Genomic DNA, 20,038 nt, shown 5'->3' on the forward strand with positions numbered 1-20,038 from the left:
TGGTAGGAGGAGCGATGTTAAAGCTGAACCCTCAACAGAGCATGCCATGAAGTTTAAAAAAAAAAAAAAAAAAAAAAATCATGACCCAATGGAATTGTTGTTTTTAAACTTCTAAGCATTTAGGGCCACCTGGGTGGCTCACTCAGGCGTCCGACTTCAGCTCAGGTCATGATCTCACCATTTGTGAGTTCGAGCCCCACATTGGGCTCTGTGCTGACAGCCCAGAGCCTGGAGCCTGCTTCGGATTCTGGGTCTCCCTCTCTCTCTGCCCTCCACCTGCTCACGCTGTCTCTCTCTCTCTCTTAAAAATAAATAAACATTAAAAAAAAATTAAAAGAAAAAAAGACTTTAGCTTTAAAACAAAACAAACTTCTAAGCATTTGGGGCGCCGGGGTGGCTCAGTCAGTTAAGTGTCAGACTCTTGGTTTCGGCTCAGGTCATGATCTCATGGTTCAGTAGATCAGGCCCTGCGTCGGGCTCCACAACCAACAGTGTGGAGGCTGTCTGGGATTCTCTCTCTGCCCCTCCCCTGCTCTCTCAACAAATAAATATTTTAAGAAAATAGCCTTATAGCTATTCGCTGTTGAGAGTTCAGCCTTAACATCACTCCTCCCACTGCTCCCCCATGTGGATACTAAATAATCCACACTGGAGGGTGCACATGTGTGTGTGCACACACACATCAAATAAAAGCGATACAGGCATGTTATTTAAAGATATGGAAATGAATACTTAGGAGCTACCTTTGGGAACAGAAAATGTGGGTTGAGGGCCAGAGGGCTGCTGTTTTGGGAACAAACCATGTACTTACTTGGTTCCATAGCATAATTTTGATTCTAAAAATATACATAATACCACTCTGTGTAAGTTGTTATTAATGACAGTCCCTAGGAGGACTTGATACTTTCACTAATATTCTGGAAGCTGCAGGGGAGAACTCAGAGCATGGGGCTAAGGGAAGAGAGTGCAGATCTAGGTTGTGTCCCAGACAGGATCTGCTCAGAAGGAAGATGATTCAGAGCAGTTAGTTTCCTGTTAGGTTAGAAGAAACTGTAATTTGGAAAACACCACGCTGAATTATATTCACTATTTCTCTTTAGAGCAAAACTCACCAAACAAGAAGCTACTATAGAACTAGATGTTACTCTTCAGAAAACAGGAATGTAAATATGGTTTATGGGCTGGAAACGCACTCACAGGACAAGGACCATGAATGAGAACTGCCAGGTCATCATTCCCCACAGCTCTAAGGAGAGTCCAGGCCTCGACAACTGATAAGAACCTCGTTTCCTAACAAAATCAAAACCTACTGTGGACTTCTTTACTAACCCGCACGATCTCCTTTTAGCGTGTCCCATACGTTACAATTGAAGTCATCATAACCAGCTAACAGGAGGCGCCCACTTTTTGAGAAAGCTACAGAGGTGATTCCACAGATAATATTGTCATGAGAATACAGCAGTAATTCTTGGTCTGCACGGAGGTCAAAAAGCCGGCAAGTGGCATCATCAGAGCCGGTGGCAAAGGCATATCCATTTGGGAAAAACTAGAAAGAAAAGGAACAAACATTTATTCTGTAAAAGTACACAAAAACCACGTGTTATGGTGGGATGACAGACTCTGGGTAAAACAGACCTAGATTTGAATTCCAACTTGGCTTCTTACCAGGTGAAAAGCTATTGGGCCCTGAAAATTCTTAAACACTTTGGGCCTTGGTTTCAGAGTGTTGGTTAGGATTGAATGAACTAACATGCAAGGTACATGGTTTAGCACATAGCAAGTATTCAGTAAATGCTGGCTCTGTTCCTCCTCCATATGGCTTATTAAAAGATTTAAATCGAACATTACTATTTGTAGAATTTATGTATGTGTACTCTTAAACATTCCAAAATCCCATTAGGAGAAATAAATAGGAAACATTTTACAGCAAAGAACATAAATCATCCCAGCTAGGCTAGGCATAAAGTTAAGCTAGTTAGAAAGCTATGCATTATTAGTTTGTAAATCCCTTTCTCTCAGAAACCGGCACTACTCAACGTTTTTGTTTTTGTTGGTTTTTTTTGTTTTTTTACAAAGGCTTTTTTCATATACCTGTTGGTCATCTGTATTACTTTCATGAACTGACTTTTCATGATCTTTGCTTATTTTAACTATGCTGTTAGTACTTGAAGGAATTAGATGAATATAAATTTTGTTTTTTGCAAACATTTTACAGTTTTCTTATAGTTTTTTTAAAATATATGGGGCGCCTGGGTGGCGCAGTCGGTTAAGCGTCTGACTTCAGCCAGGTCACGATCTCGCGATCCGTGAGTTCGAGCCCCGCGTCAGGCTCTGGGCTGATGGCTCAGAGCCTGGAGCCTGTTTCCGATTCTCTGTCTCCCTCTCTCTCTGCCCCTCCCCCGTTCATGCTCTGTCTCTCTCTGTCCCAAAAATAAATAAACGTTGAAAAAAAAAATTAAAAAAAAAAAATATATAAAGCAATGTTTTTTTAGCAATATTCATTTTTATGTAGTCAAGTTCATCTTTCCTTTTGAGATTTCCATTATTTTTATGAATAAAGTCCTTTCTCAGGATTATTACCGGATATTCAATTATTTTTTTTCTAATTTTTAAAAATAATTTTTCACATCTTAATTTTTATCCATCTGGAATTTGATATACAGCATTCAGTATAAGGATCTAACTTAATTTTCTTAATAGTCAAACAATTGTCCAACTATTGACTAAATAATTTTACTGATTTTGTTGTTACACCTTTAATTCACTAAACTCTTATATACACGAAAACATTAGTTCTGTCTTTCTGGTACTTATACCACATGGTTTTTTTTAAATCATAACTTAATAAATGTTTCTATCTGGTATGGCAAAATACTCATATTACTATGATTCAAATCATTTTATTTTCTCCTTTTTTCTCCCCCCGCCTGAATTTCACAGATACTTGATCAAATTTCTTTTCTTCATATTCCTCTGACTCATCTCAAAAAAAATCCACTTGGGTTTAAACTGAAATTTGTATTAAGCCTAAAAATTAGTTTGAGGAATAAATGATTGGTTTACAATATGCAGTCTTCTCATTCAGTAATAGGGAATTTTATTTACTTTTTAAATGTTTATTTTTGAGTGAGTGAGTGAGCAGTGGAGGGGCAGAGAGAGAGAAGGAACCACAAGCAGGCTCTGTGCTGTCAGTGAGGACCCCAACACAGGGCTCTATTTTATAAACCATGAGATCACAATCTAAGCTGAAATCAAGAGTCTGATGCTTAACTGACTGAGCCACTCAGGTGGCCCTTATTATTATTATTTTTAAGATTTTAAGTAATTTCTATACCCAACATGGGGCTCAAACTCACAACCCCAAGATCAAGTGTCACATGCTCCAAATAAGCCAGTCAGGTGCCCCACGAATATGGAATGTAAAAACCCCCACACTCCCAGATGATGGTAGAGGAAGGGAGTGCTAACAGGTTAACAGGTTCTCAGAAATCAAGTACTTGTATTTTCACAGTAATGTGAAACACTTCACCAAACCCTTACTGCTAGAGGCTAATGGTTTTGACCACTTCCTTCCATTCTACCAGCTAGCAAGATCCTCTGTGTTGTTCCTTTGCTGGAAGTTCAGCAATGCCATTTGCATACATTTATCAGCATGTATGGATTCAACCCTGTTCTCTACCACAGACCAAAACCGAAGCTATAGGGCCTGCACTAAAGGACGCCTAGTGGAGAACACCCAATCAAGACGACCCTTTTGGCTCCGTGTTTGGGGGCCACAGCATGCCAACATTTATGTTCAAGAGACAGGATGACCAGCCATCCCATTTTGCACAGGATAGTCTCTGTTTATGCCCTTCTCCCTGGCAAAATTAACAACTGCACTTTTTCACACTGAAAATTTCACATTTCCCAGTTTGGATGATATATGCTCACTCTACCAATACAATGAACTAGTTTTAACTGCTCTCAGAACTACAGGAAATTAGCCCTTAGGTAAGACAGCCTTTAGAATGACAGGAAATATATAGATTTAAATGCATCTGGCAGATTTAATATACACTCAAAAGTGTGTGTGATGTTGGCAGTTCATTTAAGGTGGGTTTTGTGGTGGGGGGTGTTTGTTTTTAAATGGCAGAGAAGAGCTTTCTAGTACTGAATTCTTTGTTTTTTAAGAATGGGTGTTTGACGGCACCTTGGGTGGCTCAGTCGGTTAAACATCAGACTTTGGCCTTGGCTCAGGTCATGGTCTCAAGGTTCCTGAAATCAAGCCCTGCACTGACTGGGCTCTGCTCTAACAGTGCAGACCTGCCTGGGATTCTCTCTCTCCCTCTCTCTCTGCCTGCCTCTCCCCCACTTTCTCTTTCAAAATAAATAAATAAACTTAAAAAAAAAACAAAAACAAATAATGGGTGTTTGCTTTTTATCAGCCAGTTTTCAGTATCCAGAATACTGACAAACTGATATTAGGAAATATATTAACAAAAATTTCCATAATAAATCATTCTTTTTAAAAAAAATTTTTTTTAATGTTTTTTTAATTTATTTTTGAGACACAGAGAGACAGAGCATGAGCAGGGGAGGGGAGGGGCAGAGAGAGAGGGAGACACAGAATCTGAAGCAGACTCCATGCTGAGAGGTCAGCACAGAGCCCGACACAGGGCTCGAACTCACAGACTGTGAGATCAGGACCTGAGCCGAAGTCGAAGTCGGACGCTTAACCGACTGAGCCACCCAGGCGCCCCATTAAATCATTCTTATAATTTTTACTTAACATTTTTCTTCTTACTTTGACACATTTTTGGATTTGATTTGCTATAATTTCTCCTAAGATGGTTTTATCTAGTTTTAAGGGGTACCCAGTCTTGTGTTTTGGTGTAAGGGTTATGCTAGTTTGACACAATAAACTGGAAAACTCTGACCCTTTTTCTGTGTTTAGGAACAGCTTTAATAGTGCTCAAATTTTCTGTTCCTTCAAATGAAGTATGAATTATTTGCCTAAAACATACATGGGTCTGTAAGTTTTTTTAAAGCTATTTTTTTGTTAAAATTATCAAGCTATGCAAGTTTTTACTTATTGAGACAGTTTTTGGAAAACTAGAATGACCATAAGTTATACAGTATATATTTTAAGATTTTCAAAGTCTTTAAAAATTTCTTTAAATAAAACAAAATCTTTTATCTGTGAGTAATATAACCTTTACTATAGTATCTTCATTTTGTATATCTGCAATTTTTATCTTTTTCCTCTTAAGTTTACTAGAGATTTAGGGAGCAAAGTCTTAGATTATTGAATTTTAAAATTTTCTAATAGTTTTCTATTTTTGAAATTTTCTAAATGTTCATTCAAATATTCATTGAGCACCTACTGTTCTGAGTGCTAGTCAGGTGATATACAGAAGTCAACAAAACGGACAAAAATCTGTCTCCGTGGAGCTTATATTCTTGTGAAGCATACTATAAACACAAAAAGTAAAAAAACAAGCATGTTAGATAAGTACTAAGGAGAAAAAAAATAAAGCAGGAAAAGGGAAAGGGAGCATGGGCAAAAGCTTAGAGTGTCCAGGGAAGGTTTTACTGAGAAGTACTTAGTAAATACACCTCCCCTTGCCCCGGAGGAGGTGAACAATGGGCTTCTGCTGGGAAGACTGAGGGAGGGGGGAAGCAGTGAAGGTGACAGCCCCCATGGGGGAAATGTGGGGGTGGGGGCCAAGGAGGACAGCGTGACTGAGGCAGAGTGAGGACTGGGCAGATCGCAGGAAGAGGTAGGCAGCATGGGTAATGGGTGATCATAGGCCCACAAGCCCTACCTAACAGGCTGATATAAACACCTTGGGACAGTTGTTTCCCAGATTTTTAGAAAAGTAATATGCTGTGTATAAAATTCCACTGGGTCCTGAAGTAGTGCACTGTAATAAATAAACACAACAGTGTGTATTGAGTGAGCAACACGGTCAGACTAAGTGGGGTAAGTAGAGACTACATACAAATAGCTCTTTGTCCTTCCAGTGAGGTTCTGCCACAGAGTAAGTCTACACTAAACTGAAGGGAAAGAATGTCTTTCAGAACTTTGCAGATGTGACAGGTGCAGCTGCTCCAGGGCTGGATGGACTGCAGGTAAGGGGCAGAGGGTAGATAATGGAGAGCCTGTTGGTTCAGGTAAAGGCTCTCACTTCAATCTGTATTTCTGCTTTTCTCTTTACCAGCTCCTTCCTCTCACCCTCCTGGTGTGAACTGTTCTTTTTCCTTTTTCCGAAGTCCTGAGCTATTCAACCTCAGATTTATTCTTTCTTTTGTGGCCTACTATGTGAATGGTTATCCGTATGGTGCAGAGTGAAGTAAGTGTATTCAGTCAACATTATTAAACAGTATTATTTAATCCTTAGGGTTTTTTTCTTGACTACCTAGGATATCAATACCTCAAAGTTGTATACGAAACTCTCTTACACAATGGTGTTTTGGGTTCATTTCTCCCTTCATTTCTAATGGTTTTGGCTTTACGGGCATTTCAGTGTTATGGCTTCCCTACAGACCATCTCTTATTAACATAAAACTTCTTTAACTTTTGTTTCAATTTTATTTTGTTTAATAGAAATATAGTACTATTACTAACATTTCTTTTAGTTTAAGGTGTGCCCACTTTTTCATTTTTACTGTTAGCCATCCTGGGCCATTTTGTTTTAGATGTAGCTCTTGTAAACACAGAGTTTGACTTACTCTGTATCTTTTAATAGTGGCAACCATACACATGTATTGCCCTGAGTTATTCATATTTGGTCTTAATCTCTTATCCTATGTCATATTTACTGGAATTTTTCTCCCTACATTAAATATGACCTCTGATACTTAAAATTCTTGGGTCACAATATTTCTCCCTCAACACTCAGTGGATATTGTTCAGAAGCCTTTAGGCACTGTCTATTAGGGAAAAGTGTGAGGCTAGCCTGATTTTTTTTTTTTTTTTTGTATCTAGGTAATCTACTTTTTCATTTTGAATATTTCTAGGATTTTTTGGTCCTTATGTTTTGATATTTTAAATTAAAGAGGATGGGTCTATGTTGGTCTTTTAAAATTACTTTCAAGTACTTGGCAAGCCCCTCAAAATTGGTTTCTTTCTTCAGCTCACTTTATGCTTAAAAAATTATTTTTTGGCTATACTTCTGCTTTCAGCCAAAATGGAGTAATGCTGATCACATTTACCCCTATGCTGAAAAAAAACAATTGAAATGGACAACATATATGAAACATGGTTCTAAAGACACTGGATATCACTGTTGTCAACTCCAGTGACACTGGAGTCAACAAAGAGTGGTCCCTGAGAGACAAGACACAAATGAGGTAAACTCCATAACTGACCCCCCTTCCTGCCTGGAGAAAGTTTACAGGTCATGGTGCCAGGAAGGGGAACCCAAATGAAGCCTGCTGATGTCCCAGAGTTGAGGAGACAGAGCTAGGAATCCAGGGAGTCCAAGGCAGCTAGAGTACACAGGCCAGAGCACCAGACAGGACAATGCTTCGTAGACAGAAAAGTCAGGAGATGATGAGGGGCCTCTCAAGTACTCAGCTGAAAACTGATCACAGGTGTTTGAGGAAACTATTCAAGCAGGGGAGACACCCATAAAGATAACAGGAAACTGATGCCCACACAGGGCCAGGAATGATGCTTGTCCAACTGTAGCAAGAGGGAAAACCTCATAATTCACTGGGAAGAGAGAGGTTTTCCCTCACTGGTGGGGCAAACTTAAGCATACACAAAATGCTGCTCTGGTCCCACCTAACAAAACTGAAATGTAAGGCCTGAAAGGATCACACTATTTCCAAATAACTATACCCTAAAACAAAGCAATATTTATATACATAAAAAAATATCCAGCACCCAATAAGGTAAAATTTACAATGTCTGGCTGGCATCTAATGAAAATCAGACATGCCCTCCCCTACTTATGCTCTGTCTCTCTCAAAAATAAACATTAAAAAGAAATTTAAAAAGAGGGGAGGGGCACCTGGGTGGCTCAGTCAGTTAAGTGTCCAACTTCAGATCAGGTCATGGTCTCATAAGTTCAAGCCCCACATTGGGCTCTGTGCCGACAGCTCAGAGCCTGGAGCTTGCTTCAGATTCTATGTCTCCTTCTCTCTCTCTGGCCCTCCCCCTACTCACTCTCTGTCTCTCTCACTCTCAAAAGTAAGTAAACATTAAAAAAAAAAATTAAATTAAAAAAAAGAAAATCAGACATACAAAAAAGAAGCTATGACCCACAATTAGAAAAATCATTCAGCTGACACAAACCCAAAAATGTCATGGATGATAGGTTGACAGACAAGGATGCAAGCAATGTCTGATTAAAACGTACACCATATGGGCTTAATGGCAGATTAGACACTGCAGAAGAGTAGCGACCTGGAAGACCTAGCAACAGAAACTATCCAGAGTGAAAAACAGCAAAAAAGAAGGCTGAAAAATAAAAGTAACACAGCATAAGCGAACTGTGGGAACACTTCAACTGTCTTAATATATATGTATTTGGAGCCCCCAAAGGAGAGGAGACGAAAAATATATTTGAATGATAATGGCTGAAAATTTTCCGATTTTGATGAAAATTGTAACCCACAGATCCAGACACAAGAAATGTGAAGAAAATTACACAAGATACATCATAGTAAAGTTGCTTAACCGAAAGAGAAAATATTAAAAGCAGCCAGAGAAAAACAAAGGACACACTGTGTAGAGACCAAATATAAGCATGAAAGCACATTTCATATCAGTACCAACATGGAAAACAATGGAATAACATCTTTATGGTATCAAAAGAAAAAAAAAGTGAAAAAACCTTTAAAAAATGATGGCAAAATAAAAAAAAAACTTTTAACAATTTTAAGTTAATCTGCACACCCAACACGGGACTCGAACTCACAAACCTGGGTTCACAGGTCACACGCTCTTCTGACTGAGCCAGCCAGGCACCCCAAAAATATTTTAGACATACAGAAGCCAAAGGACTTTAGCAGATTTACACTATAAGAAATGTTAAAGGAAGCCCTTCAAGAAGAAGGAAAATAGATGAAAATCTGAATCTATAAACAAGACTGAAAACAGAAAATGGTAGCTAGGTAAGTAAACAAAGACTTTATTTTTTAAATGTCCCTTAAAGAGTATCAGCTCCTCAAAGCAAAAGCAATGTACTGTGGAGTTTAAAATATATAAAAGTAAAATTACAACAGCTGCACAAAGGCTGCGGGGGGAAATGGGAGTGTTGTTATTACTCAGCCATCAAAAAGAATGAAATCTTGGGATGCCAGGGTAGCTGGGTCAGTTAAGCGTCCGACCCTCGATTTCTTTATTGCAGCTCAGGTCATGATCTCATGGTTCATGGAAATACAGCCCCAGTTTGTGCTCTTGCTCTTTCTCCCTCCCTCCCTCTCTCTTTCTCTCTGCCCCTTCCCCAGTTGTGCACATGTGCTCTAAATAAATATATAAATATTAAAAAAATAAATAATGAAATCTTACCATTTGCAATGACATAGTGGAACTAGAGTGTATTATGCTAAGCAAAATAAGTCAGAGAAAGACAAATACCAGAGGATTTCACTCATATGTCAAATTTAAGAAACAAAATAGATGGAGGCACCTGGGTGGCTCAGTCAGTTAAGCATCTGACTTCAGCTCAGGTCATGATCCTGTGGTTCACGAGTTCAAGCCCTGCATTGGGCTCTGTGCTGACAGCTCAGAGCCTGGAGCCTGCTTCAGATTCTGTGTTTCCCCTTCTTTCTGCCCTTCCCTGCTCACACTCTGTCTCTCTCAAAAATAAATAAACATTTAAAAAAACAGACAAAATAGATGAACAGAGGGGAAGAAAAGGAAAAATGAAATAAAAAAAGAGAGGGAAGCAAACCATAAGAGACTCTTAACTATAGAGAACAAACTGAGGTAGCTGGAAGGTAGGTGGGTTGAGGGATGAGCTAAATGGGTGATGGGAATTAAGGAGGGTGCTTGTTATGATGCACCCTGGGTATTGTATGTAACTAATGAATCACTAAATTCTACTCCTGAGGGGCACCTGCTTTGCTCAGTCACTTAAGCATCCAACTTCAGCTCAGGTCACGATCTCAACGGTTTGAGTTCGAGCCCCACATCAGGTTTTGCACTGATAGTGCAGAACCTGCTTCAGATTCTGTTTCCCTCTCCTCTGCCCCTCCCTGGCTTGCTCTCTCACTCTTAAAAAAGAAAGAAAAATTTTTTATAAATTGCAATCATAGTACTTTTGGAAATCCTAGTCACATCTATACAGTTTGGCATCTGACATACATAGAATAATTGTAACTATACATGACTAGTTCATTCTCATATGCACTGGGTACTTATTTGAGCTTAAACTACTTGTGATTACCCGTTTGGAGTTTCTGTTGTTAAAATCATGTTGTAGACTTCAACAGTTTAAATGCACAATAAATTTTCCTTAGAAATTCTATTTACTTACACTGACAGCATTAATATCTGACACATGTCCAGTGAAAGACTGTCTACACATTCCATCTCGAATATCCCATAATTTTGAAGAGGCATCACAAGCACCAGAAACAAAAGTCCTCATGTCAGGACTCAGAGAAAGACTCATCACATCTCCAGAATGCCCAGTGAATGTGGTAGTCTGCTGGGCAGTTTCGATGTCCCACAAAGCACTATAATCAAAAATAAATTATAATAATGACAATTATATCTTGTTCTTATAAGATATAAGACTTATGTAAGACTTATAATTCTTATAAGTAGTTCCTACTACCACCCTCAACCCCCAAATCAGTATTCTTGTGGGCCACACTTACCAAGTTGTATCTCCTGAACTTGTGACAATTTGGCTGTCATCTAAAAATCGACAGCAGGACAAGTAGCCTACAAGCATGAAAGCAACACGTTTTAGGTTGGCTGTGGTTCATGAACTCAATTACCATGTGAAATAGTAATACTATAGATTTTTTTAAATCAATACACGGGCAACAAGTGTTAGTATAATCTGTAGTTCTACTTTTAGTTACTTCAAGTTCTATACTGTCTGCAACTAAATTGTATCAAAAGCTCTGATATTTACTATGTCAATGGCATCTTATTGGACACTGAGAATTATAATTAAGGCAAGAGTCCCTTCTGTCTACTAGAATTACCTGAGAGATTCCTTGACACAAATATCTATCATCTATGACAGACTGGGCTGAGTACATAGGGGAATCCTTCAACAATACTGTGAGAAATTAGACCCACCTCAGGGAAGGCTTCATGGGGGGGGGGGGAGGGGGGGGGAGAGTGGGTCTTGTGAATGCTCAAGTATTTCAAATATGGAAATGGCAGAAAAATGACATTAGACATTTTTGTAAAAAAACACGGTCAAGGATTCAGAGAGGCAGAAACCTGGTAAGTGGAAATAAATTCCTTATTAACACCACTAAGCAAATGCTATACACTACTGTATACACACTAGGGTGTACATATTGGCAAATAAGGCAATGCATTATCACATTTTTGTTTTACACGGTGTATCTAATACATACTTCCAGTTACATAACTAAGTACAGATGCCAAAATCCCATCATTGTTAGATGGTTGTAGAGAAAACAAAATTATTTTGCTTTCTTTTTATGTTTTTATTAAAGTTATGGTCATCACTTGTATTAAGTATAAAGTATGTGTGTTCCTGATTCATAGTAATTTCTACTCTCACTTGACTGACACTCAACCTTCAGCAGCCAAGCACAATCTGTCACTCATTCCCCTTGATCGGTTTGGTTCATTCTTTAGGAGTCCTCCTACTTGGAAGGAAAGGACACTACTTAGTGAAGCTCACCTGTGTGACCTGGTAACTCTCGGCTCACTCTCACGTTTCCCTCTCTGGTTTTTAAGTTATATATAGAGCAGATGTTGTCCAGTCCTCCACATGCAACATAATTACCAGAGGGTGCATAGGCACAGGTCATCACCCAGGAGGACCTCAGAGGAATAGCGTGCATCTGTACAACAAATATAACACACAAAAACTGTTACCAAGATTACAAAAACAGTCCACTTTTCAAACCTATTTACAATGAAGCAAATATTACTAAAAATTAAATGCATCTAAAAATAAGCCGAGGGGCACCTGGGTGGCTTAGCATGGTTAAGCATCTGGCTCTTGATTTCGGCTCAGGCCATGACCTCAGCATCATGGAATCAAGCCCTACATCTGGTTCCATGCTGAGCATGGAGCCTGAGATTCTCTCTCACTCTCCCTTTGTACCTCCCCCACTCAACGCCTGCTCTAAAATAAATAAATAAATAAAAATAAACTGAATTAAAAATGCAATGGTTTAAGTGAACAATGAAAAATACTAATACATACTAAAATACCTATTTTTTTCTGTATTAACCTCAATTCATTCAGATTTAAGTGTTCTCATCAGAAATTCTCTTGGGGTACCTGGGTGGCTCAGTCACTAAGGGTCCAACTCTTGATTTCGGCTCAGGTCATGATCGCACGGTTCATGAGCTAGAGCCCTGTGGTGGGGTCTGCACTGACAGCACGGAGCCTGCTTAGGATTCTCTCTCTCTGACCCTCCCCTAATCGCATGCACACACACTCTCTCTCTCTGTCTCTCTCTCAATTAATTAATAAACATTAAAAAATTATTATTTTAAAAGAAGCAAGGACACAGGATGTTTCAATATCAATCTACCCATTCAAAAAAATTTTTTTTTAATTTTTTTTTTTTCAACGTTTATTTATTTATTTTTGGGACAGAGAGAGACAGAGCATGAACGGGGAAGGGGCAGAGAGAGATGGAGACACAGAATCGGAAACAGGCTCCAGGCTCTGAGCCATCAGCCCAGAGCCTGACGCGGGGCTCGAACTCACGGACCGCGAGATCGTGACCTGGCTGAAGTCGGATGCTTAACCGACTGCGCCACCCAGGCGCCCCCCCATTCAAAATTTTAAATGCAAAATGTTAAAGAATAAAATTCTTTGTTTTGGCAATAACACTCAAAAGAAGAATTTCCTCCATTATAGCACTGAACGACACAAGTCTCAGAAGCAATTAAAATGGTTCTTCCATGAAAAGATGGCAGTATGTCCTTCTAATAATAGGATATATACTCTGTGCTCAAATTCAAAAAATGGTAATAGTTTGCACTGATCTGCCCACACTATTCTGGTGCCTTGTTACCCAATACCAATTATTTCCAAGTAGGTGGCAAAATTTAGTGTATATGGGAATAGCAAGGCTAAATAGTCCAGAGAATCAACACATTGTATTATTACTATTATGTTCTTATTTAAATCTAAAATATCTTTAAAACTCTATTTTTGTTCTAGGAAAATACAGTTGAAAGACATGCTGGATGGGTTAATATAGAAAAACTGTTACAAATCTGTCTTGCCAGCTTTAAAATCTCAACCAGACTGAAGCTGTTTGTTTCACAAAACTGTACTTTTAAAACTTTAGTAAAAATAGTGATATAAGTATATATAGACTCTAACAGGTATTTGATGTAAGTTTTCCTGAAGCTTTTCCCCTACCACTCCACACTTTTTCATCAAGGATTCCTTCCAATGGACAAAACAGCAAGACCCCCTGAGGTCTGCCAAAAGATGGGAAGAAGCTGTAATCTAGAAGATGTAATCCACCTCTAATCTACTGCATCTTCTGAGCACTCCAGAAACAAAAATCAATGCCTAGAGTACCAAAGAAAGGGTTCACAGTAGCATTCTGGCACACCCACAACTAGAAACAAAAATCTCAGGGTCATTGCCACATTAGGAAATGGGAATTAAAAAAAAAAAAAATCATTTACAGGGGCACCTGTCTGGCTAAGTCAGAAGAGCATATAATTATTATTTACTTTTTTTTTTTATTTTTTTTAACGTTTATTTATTTTTGAGACAGAGAGAGACACAGCATGAACGGGGGAGGGGCAGAGAGAGAGGGAGACACAGAATCGGAAACAGGCTCCAGGCTCCGAGCCATCAGCCCAGAGCCCGACGCGGGGCTCGAACTCGTGGACCGCGAGATCGTGACCTGAGCCGAAGTAGGACGCCCAACTGACTGAGCCACCCAGGCGCCCCTACTTATTTATTTTTTAAGAGCATCCAACTTTTGATCTCGAGGTCATGAATTCGAGCCCCACACTGGGTGTAGAAATTACTGAAATAAATAAAACTTAAGAAATAAAATAAAATAATCACATATTTAAAACTGATGCACATTCTTTTCTAATATTCAAATACAAAATATGAGACTCAAGTAAAACACACTGAACAATATTCCTGCAGTTGTCCTTGGGAACATAAAAGGGCTTAATATTAAAAACAAACACTAAGCCCAAAGAGAGGAACTAGATTAAAATAGAGAAAATAAATTTATCTTTGAAGGAAATTAAAGTCTGAAGTAACAAATAAAGGAAAAAACTGTTGGACACCAAGCCAAATAAAAAGTTATTTAATCACTCTCTTAAGAAATCCTACCTTATTTGTTGTATAGCTATCCCAAATAATTAATTTTCCATCTTGAGAAGCACTGACGAGTAACCTATGGGAACAAACACAAAAATAATTTGACACTTAGAAGAAAAAAATAGTTTAGTCATGCACTGCATTAATGTAGAACACTTCAGAAAAGAAAAATAACAATTTTTCTAGTTAAAAACTTGATACCAGAAAATATCCTGTCAAATTTATTCTGCATGCCAAAGTTTTCAATAAATACAATTGAGTAAAATTTAAACATTTTAAAAATGTCTCTGGTTACGATTAAACTTTTTTTTTAATGATTCAACTTTTTTATTGCAACATTCTAGTTCCTATTCAAGATTCTGAAGATATTAGCTTACTGATTATTTACAGACTTTAAAGACAACAGAGTAGATATAAGCCTAACAACCATATTTCACTTCATATAAAAATCTCAACTGAGAGCCTGTGAATGCAACACAGAATTACAGGTGTGGTGCAGGATATGCCACCTGCCCTTGAGGTCTCTAGCATCTAGCAGAGAAGAAGATACTTACACATGTTCACAATAAATTAAGTGAAAATTGTCAGAGGGGTGGTATATAATCAACGCCACAGAAAAACAGAAGAGGGCCAAATAACTGCTGGTTGAGTTAATCAAGTAGTCTTGCTAAAAATGCACGATGAAAAATGGAATTCTGAGAGCTAAAGGCAGAGAAAAGTCTATATTCTGTAAGGAGGCTATGTTCAATGACAAAAGGTAGAAAAATACAGTGTTTCAAGAACTGTGAATTTTCCAGTTGCAGAGAATGTGTGAGAAATGGGTATAACAGGTGAGAAAAGCAGACTGGGCTTCAACTGCAGAAGGCTTTGTTTGCTGGCTAAATAAGAACTCTAAGTAACTGTTAGTTATTGAACTTCTTGTTTTCCTTTGGAAATTTTTCACTATGGTATAAAATTTAAAAGATACAAAAAAAAAAAAAAAATCCAGTGACAAAAAGTCACCTTCCTATCCCTGTCACCAACCCACCCAGATCCCTCCTTCCCCACAGGTATATAACATTAGCAGGATTTTATGTAGCAACTGCAGCAAATTCTTTATGAAAGGGAAGATCTAACTTTAGGACGCAAGACAGAACCAGAAATAGATTCTGTAAAAATCAATTGGCATCTGGAGCACCTGGGTGGCTCAGAAGATTAAGCATCCAACTCTTGATTTCAGCTCTGGTCATGATCTCATGGTTTATGACATTGAGCCCTGCATCAGGCTCTGCACTGACAGCAGGGAACCTGCTTGGGATTCATTCTCATTTTTCTCTCTCTCTAAATAAACTTAAAAAAAAAAAAAAATCAATTGGCATCATCAGCATCGTGGTGAGAAGAACTATTAAGTGATGAACTGCTAAAGACAGGTTCCTTGATGTTTTTCTATGAAGAGTAATAGTCTTGAGAAATTCTGAGGAAAGTAATTTATTCAAGTAATTATTTCAAGTGATTATATTTTGAGTGAAAAGTTCGCTGCAGCAATGGGCAAACTTTTTTTTTTTTATCTTAAACTTCTTTAAGAAAAAGAGTAAAACATTCGGCCTAACTTTATGCCACCTGTCCATTATTTATTTTTCCCCCTCCTAGGAGGCAATTTTTTTTTTTTTTTTTTTTTGTAGAGACAGTGACAGAGTGACAGAGACACAACACAGAGAATCTTAAGCAGGCTCCACACTCAGCACAGAGCCCAGAGCCTGATGTGCAGCTTGATCTCACGACTCTGAGATCACGACCTGGGCTGGAATTGAGAGGCGATTGTTTAACCCACTGAGTCATCCAGTCACCCCATAGGAAGCACATTTCTATAATACTGTACCCAGGGGCGCCTGGGTGGCTCAGTCAGTTGGGTGTCTGACTTCAGCTTGGGTCATGATCTCACAGTCCGTGGGTTCGAGCCCCACATCGGGCTCTGTGCTGGCAGCTCAGATCCCGGAGCCTGCTTCGGATTTTGTGTCTCCCTCTCTCTCTGCCCCTCCCCTGCTCATGCTCTGTCTCTGTCTCAAAAATAAAAACATTAAAAAAATAATAATATAATACTGTACCCAAGTATCCCATTTACACTGAGATATGCCAAGAAACAGGAAGACACCTGAAGTAGGCACAACCTTTTTAGTTTCTCCTGGGAAAGCATAAATGTGCAGCTTCTATTAAAAAATAATTTCTTGGGGCACCTGGGTGGCTCAGTTAGCTAAGCGCCTAACTCTTGATTTCAGCTCAGGTCATGATCCCATGGTTTGTGAGATCCAGCCCTGCATCAAGCTCGCACTAACAGCATGGAGCCTGCTTGGGATTCGCTCTCTCCCTCTCTCTCTGCCCCTCCTCTGCTCACGCACGCTCTCTCAAAATAAGTAAACTTAAGAAAATAATTTTTTAGTTGGGACTTTTCCCAATGAGATTGATCAAATCAAAGAAACAAGTCAACCACTATGACAGCAGGCCGATCTGCAATTATAGTTATTCTGTAAGCCTATGACCAACCATCCAATGCAAACCAGACAGCAGCCATGTATGTGTGCACACATACACATGCACTTGCATACTGGGGTTAGGGAAACAGAAGATGTATGAGTGTACTTGTATTATGTAATTCCATCTTTTGTGATTTTTAGGTAGTAATTATAGCAATATACAGTAACTTGTACATAGCAATAATATTCAAATATTGCCTATTAACTGAAATTAAGATCAATATACAGTGAAGCTGCCTTTGGCACATTAAGAAAAACAGTAATAATAATACACTGCAAAGAAAAGAAATCCTAACCATTTTACATGGATCATCTGATAAAGGAGATTTTTCAGAGGTAAACTTATTTTCCATATTAAAGGCTTCAAAACATTTAAAGTGTCAATGAATGATTTTTAGTAAAAGCCAAATGTTCATATTTGAAGCATTTTCTATAAACACCTCATAATATTGCTTGTTTTAAAACAAAGAAAATGCAAATGAGGAATCTTAATGAAAATAACTCCAATAGTTGGTTGATGCCAGGTACAAACCTTGAATCGTATCCCCAATGCATCGCATAGATTTTAGCTAGGTGACCCCTCAGCGTACGTCTCGTTCGCATCTGTATTCGACCCACGGAATCCATATTTGATGTGATCTTTAGAAAGCACCAAGAATGTTATTCTCTACCTTAGATGTAGCTCAGAAAATAAGGTAGAAACAATAAGCATAAGACATAAAACAAACTGATAGCAACTGAAGGTAGTTTAAATAATTCCAGAGTCATTATAGATATAGGATCAGTAAATTGAAGAAAAGGTATGATTTGAAATTATCCTATTGACACACCTTCCAGTGAGAATATCTACTACAGACTATCAACTTTTAAAAAGAATAGACATACCTCCCAACTTTAGTAAAAAAAACAGCAACAAATAAAAATCAAATGATCAAATGAAACATGTATAATTTTAACTGTCTATAGGAAAGCAAGCTTTAGCATACATTTCCTTAATAAAAATTATCAGTATTAGTTAAGCTAATGAAACCTAAGAGTTTATGTAAAAAAAAAAAAAAAAAGTTAATCAGGGCATATCAAAACGAGTCGGAAGCTAACCTAAAAAATACATATGAATCTACATGTTTTTAGACTATTTATTTTTCCACAGTCTTCTATTTTAACAAGTATGCTTTAAATAGCATATATACAGCATCTGACAAATTACAAAGTGTTTTTAAATAGAGATCTCATTTTTTTCAATTAAATACTCACAAATACCATCTACATGTCATTTGTATCAGTGTTAAGCTATTTCATGTGAATTACTAAAATGAAGAAAAAAAATAACTTTACCTGAATAAGTGTTGCATCATTACATGCTTTCCTGGCATCCTGAAAGATGATTATAATACATTTAAACATAGAAATCTCTGAATAGGATTTAAAATGCTATTTTTCATTGAAAATGTAGACTTACAAATATACCTTTTACTGTACCACATGATCTTTACTTAAAATTCAGTGGTCAGTACATTCACAATGTTGTGCAACTGCCACCATCAATTCCAGAACATTTATCATTAAAACAAACAAAAAAACCCTGTGCTTCCCAATTCCCTCAACCCTTGATAATCACTAGTTTACTTTCTATCTCTATGGACTGCCTATTCTGGACATTTCGTATAAATGGAATCCTAGAATATGACCTTTTGTCTGGCTTCTTTCACTTAATGTAGGTTTTCAGGGTACCTCCATATTGTGGTGCATCAGTACTTAATTTCTTTTTATGGCTGAGTAATATTCCACTGTATGGATTTATCCCACTGTTTATCCATTAACTGATGGACATTTACGTTTCCATTTTTTGGTTTTTAATGAATAACGATGCTGTGGACATTCACATACAAGTTGTGTGTACACGTTGTCAATTCTTCTGGGTATATACCTAGGAATGGCAGGTGATACGCTAACTCTAATTTTTTAACCAAATGTCAAATTGTTTTTATCACAGCAGCTGTACCATTTTACATTCCAACTAGGAATGTATTAGGATCTTTCCAATTTCTTCACATCCTCACCAATACTGTTCTCTTTATTATTATAGACATTTTCATGGTTGTGAAGTAGTAGTATCTTACTATAGTTTTTATTTGCATTTCCCTAATGATTAGTAATGGTGAGCATCTGCACATATGCTCATTGGCCATTTGTAGATCTTTGGACAAATGTCTATTCAAATCCTTTGCCCTTTTTTTTAATTTTTTTAACGTTTATTTATTATTGAAAGACAGAGTCAGAGCATGAGCAGGGGAGAGGCAGAGAGAGAGGGAGACACAGAATATGAAGCAGGCTCTAGGCTCCGAGCTGTCAGCACAGAGTCCGACACGGGGCTCAAACCCACAAACCGCGAGATCATGACCTGAGCCGAAGTCAGACGTTTAACTGACTGAGCCACCCAGGCGTCCCCCCTTTGCCCATTTTTCAATTATGTTATTGTTGAGTTGTAGGAGTTCTTTATATACATTCTGGGTACTAGACCTTTATCAGATATAGGATTTGCAACTATTCTACAGAATATAGTATTCTATACTATAAATTATTCTCACATTCTGTAGACTGTCTTTTCATTTTCTTCATTACTGTCCTCACATACAAGTTTTTCATTTTGATGAAGTCTGATTTATTGATTTCTTCCGTTGCTTAGGCTTTCAGTGTCATATTCAACTGCTGCCAGGGGCACCTGGGTGTCTCAGTTGGTTAAACGTCTGACTTTGGCTCAGGTCATGACCTCACGGTTTGTGAGTTCAAGCCCTGCATCAGGCTCTGTGCTGACAGCTCAAAGCCTGGAGCCTGCTTCAGATTCTGTGTCTCCCTCTTTGCCCCTCCTCCACTCATGCACGCTCGCTGTCTCAAAATAAATAACAAAAACATTAAAATTTAAACTGTTGCCTAATCCAAGGTCACAAAGATTGACAGCTATGCTTAGTTCTAAGAATTTTATACTTTTAGCGTTTATATTTAGGTACCATTTTCAGTTAATTTTTGTAAATGGTTTGAGGTAGTAGTCCAAATTCA

The 20,038-nt window shown here is 38.1% G+C and overlaps 1 protein-coding gene across 2 annotated transcripts in view; it reads right to left on the reverse strand.

Moving 5' to 3' along the window:
- Positions 1-20,038, reverse strand: part of GNB4 (G protein subunit beta 4) — a 60,865-nt gene that overhangs the window by 6,576 nt on the left and 34,251 nt on the right. For both annotated transcript variants that reach the window (XM_025912913.2, XM_086674776.1), the window contains exons 3-9: positions 18,317-18,355; positions 17,514-17,620; positions 14,484-14,547; positions 11,832-11,994; positions 10,819-10,885; positions 10,473-10,674; positions 1,330-1,546 (exon numbers count right to left, since the gene is read on the reverse strand). In XM_025912913.2, coding sequence (XP_025768698.1) covers positions 1,330-1,546; positions 10,473-10,674; positions 10,819-10,885; positions 11,832-11,994; positions 14,484-14,547; positions 17,514-17,620; positions 18,317-18,355 — 859 coding nt within the window. The remainder of the gene's footprint in view (positions 1-1,329; positions 1,547-10,472; positions 10,675-10,818; positions 10,886-11,831; positions 11,995-14,483; positions 14,548-17,513; positions 17,621-18,316; positions 18,356-20,038) is intronic.

The sequence above is a fragment of the Puma concolor genome, chromosome C2 (assembly GCF_028749965.1).
Source record: "Puma concolor isolate L17-30 chromosome C2, mPumCon1.1.hap2, whole genome shotgun sequence".
NCBI classification, from domain to species: Eukaryota; Metazoa; Chordata; class Mammalia; order Carnivora; family Felidae; genus Puma; species Puma concolor.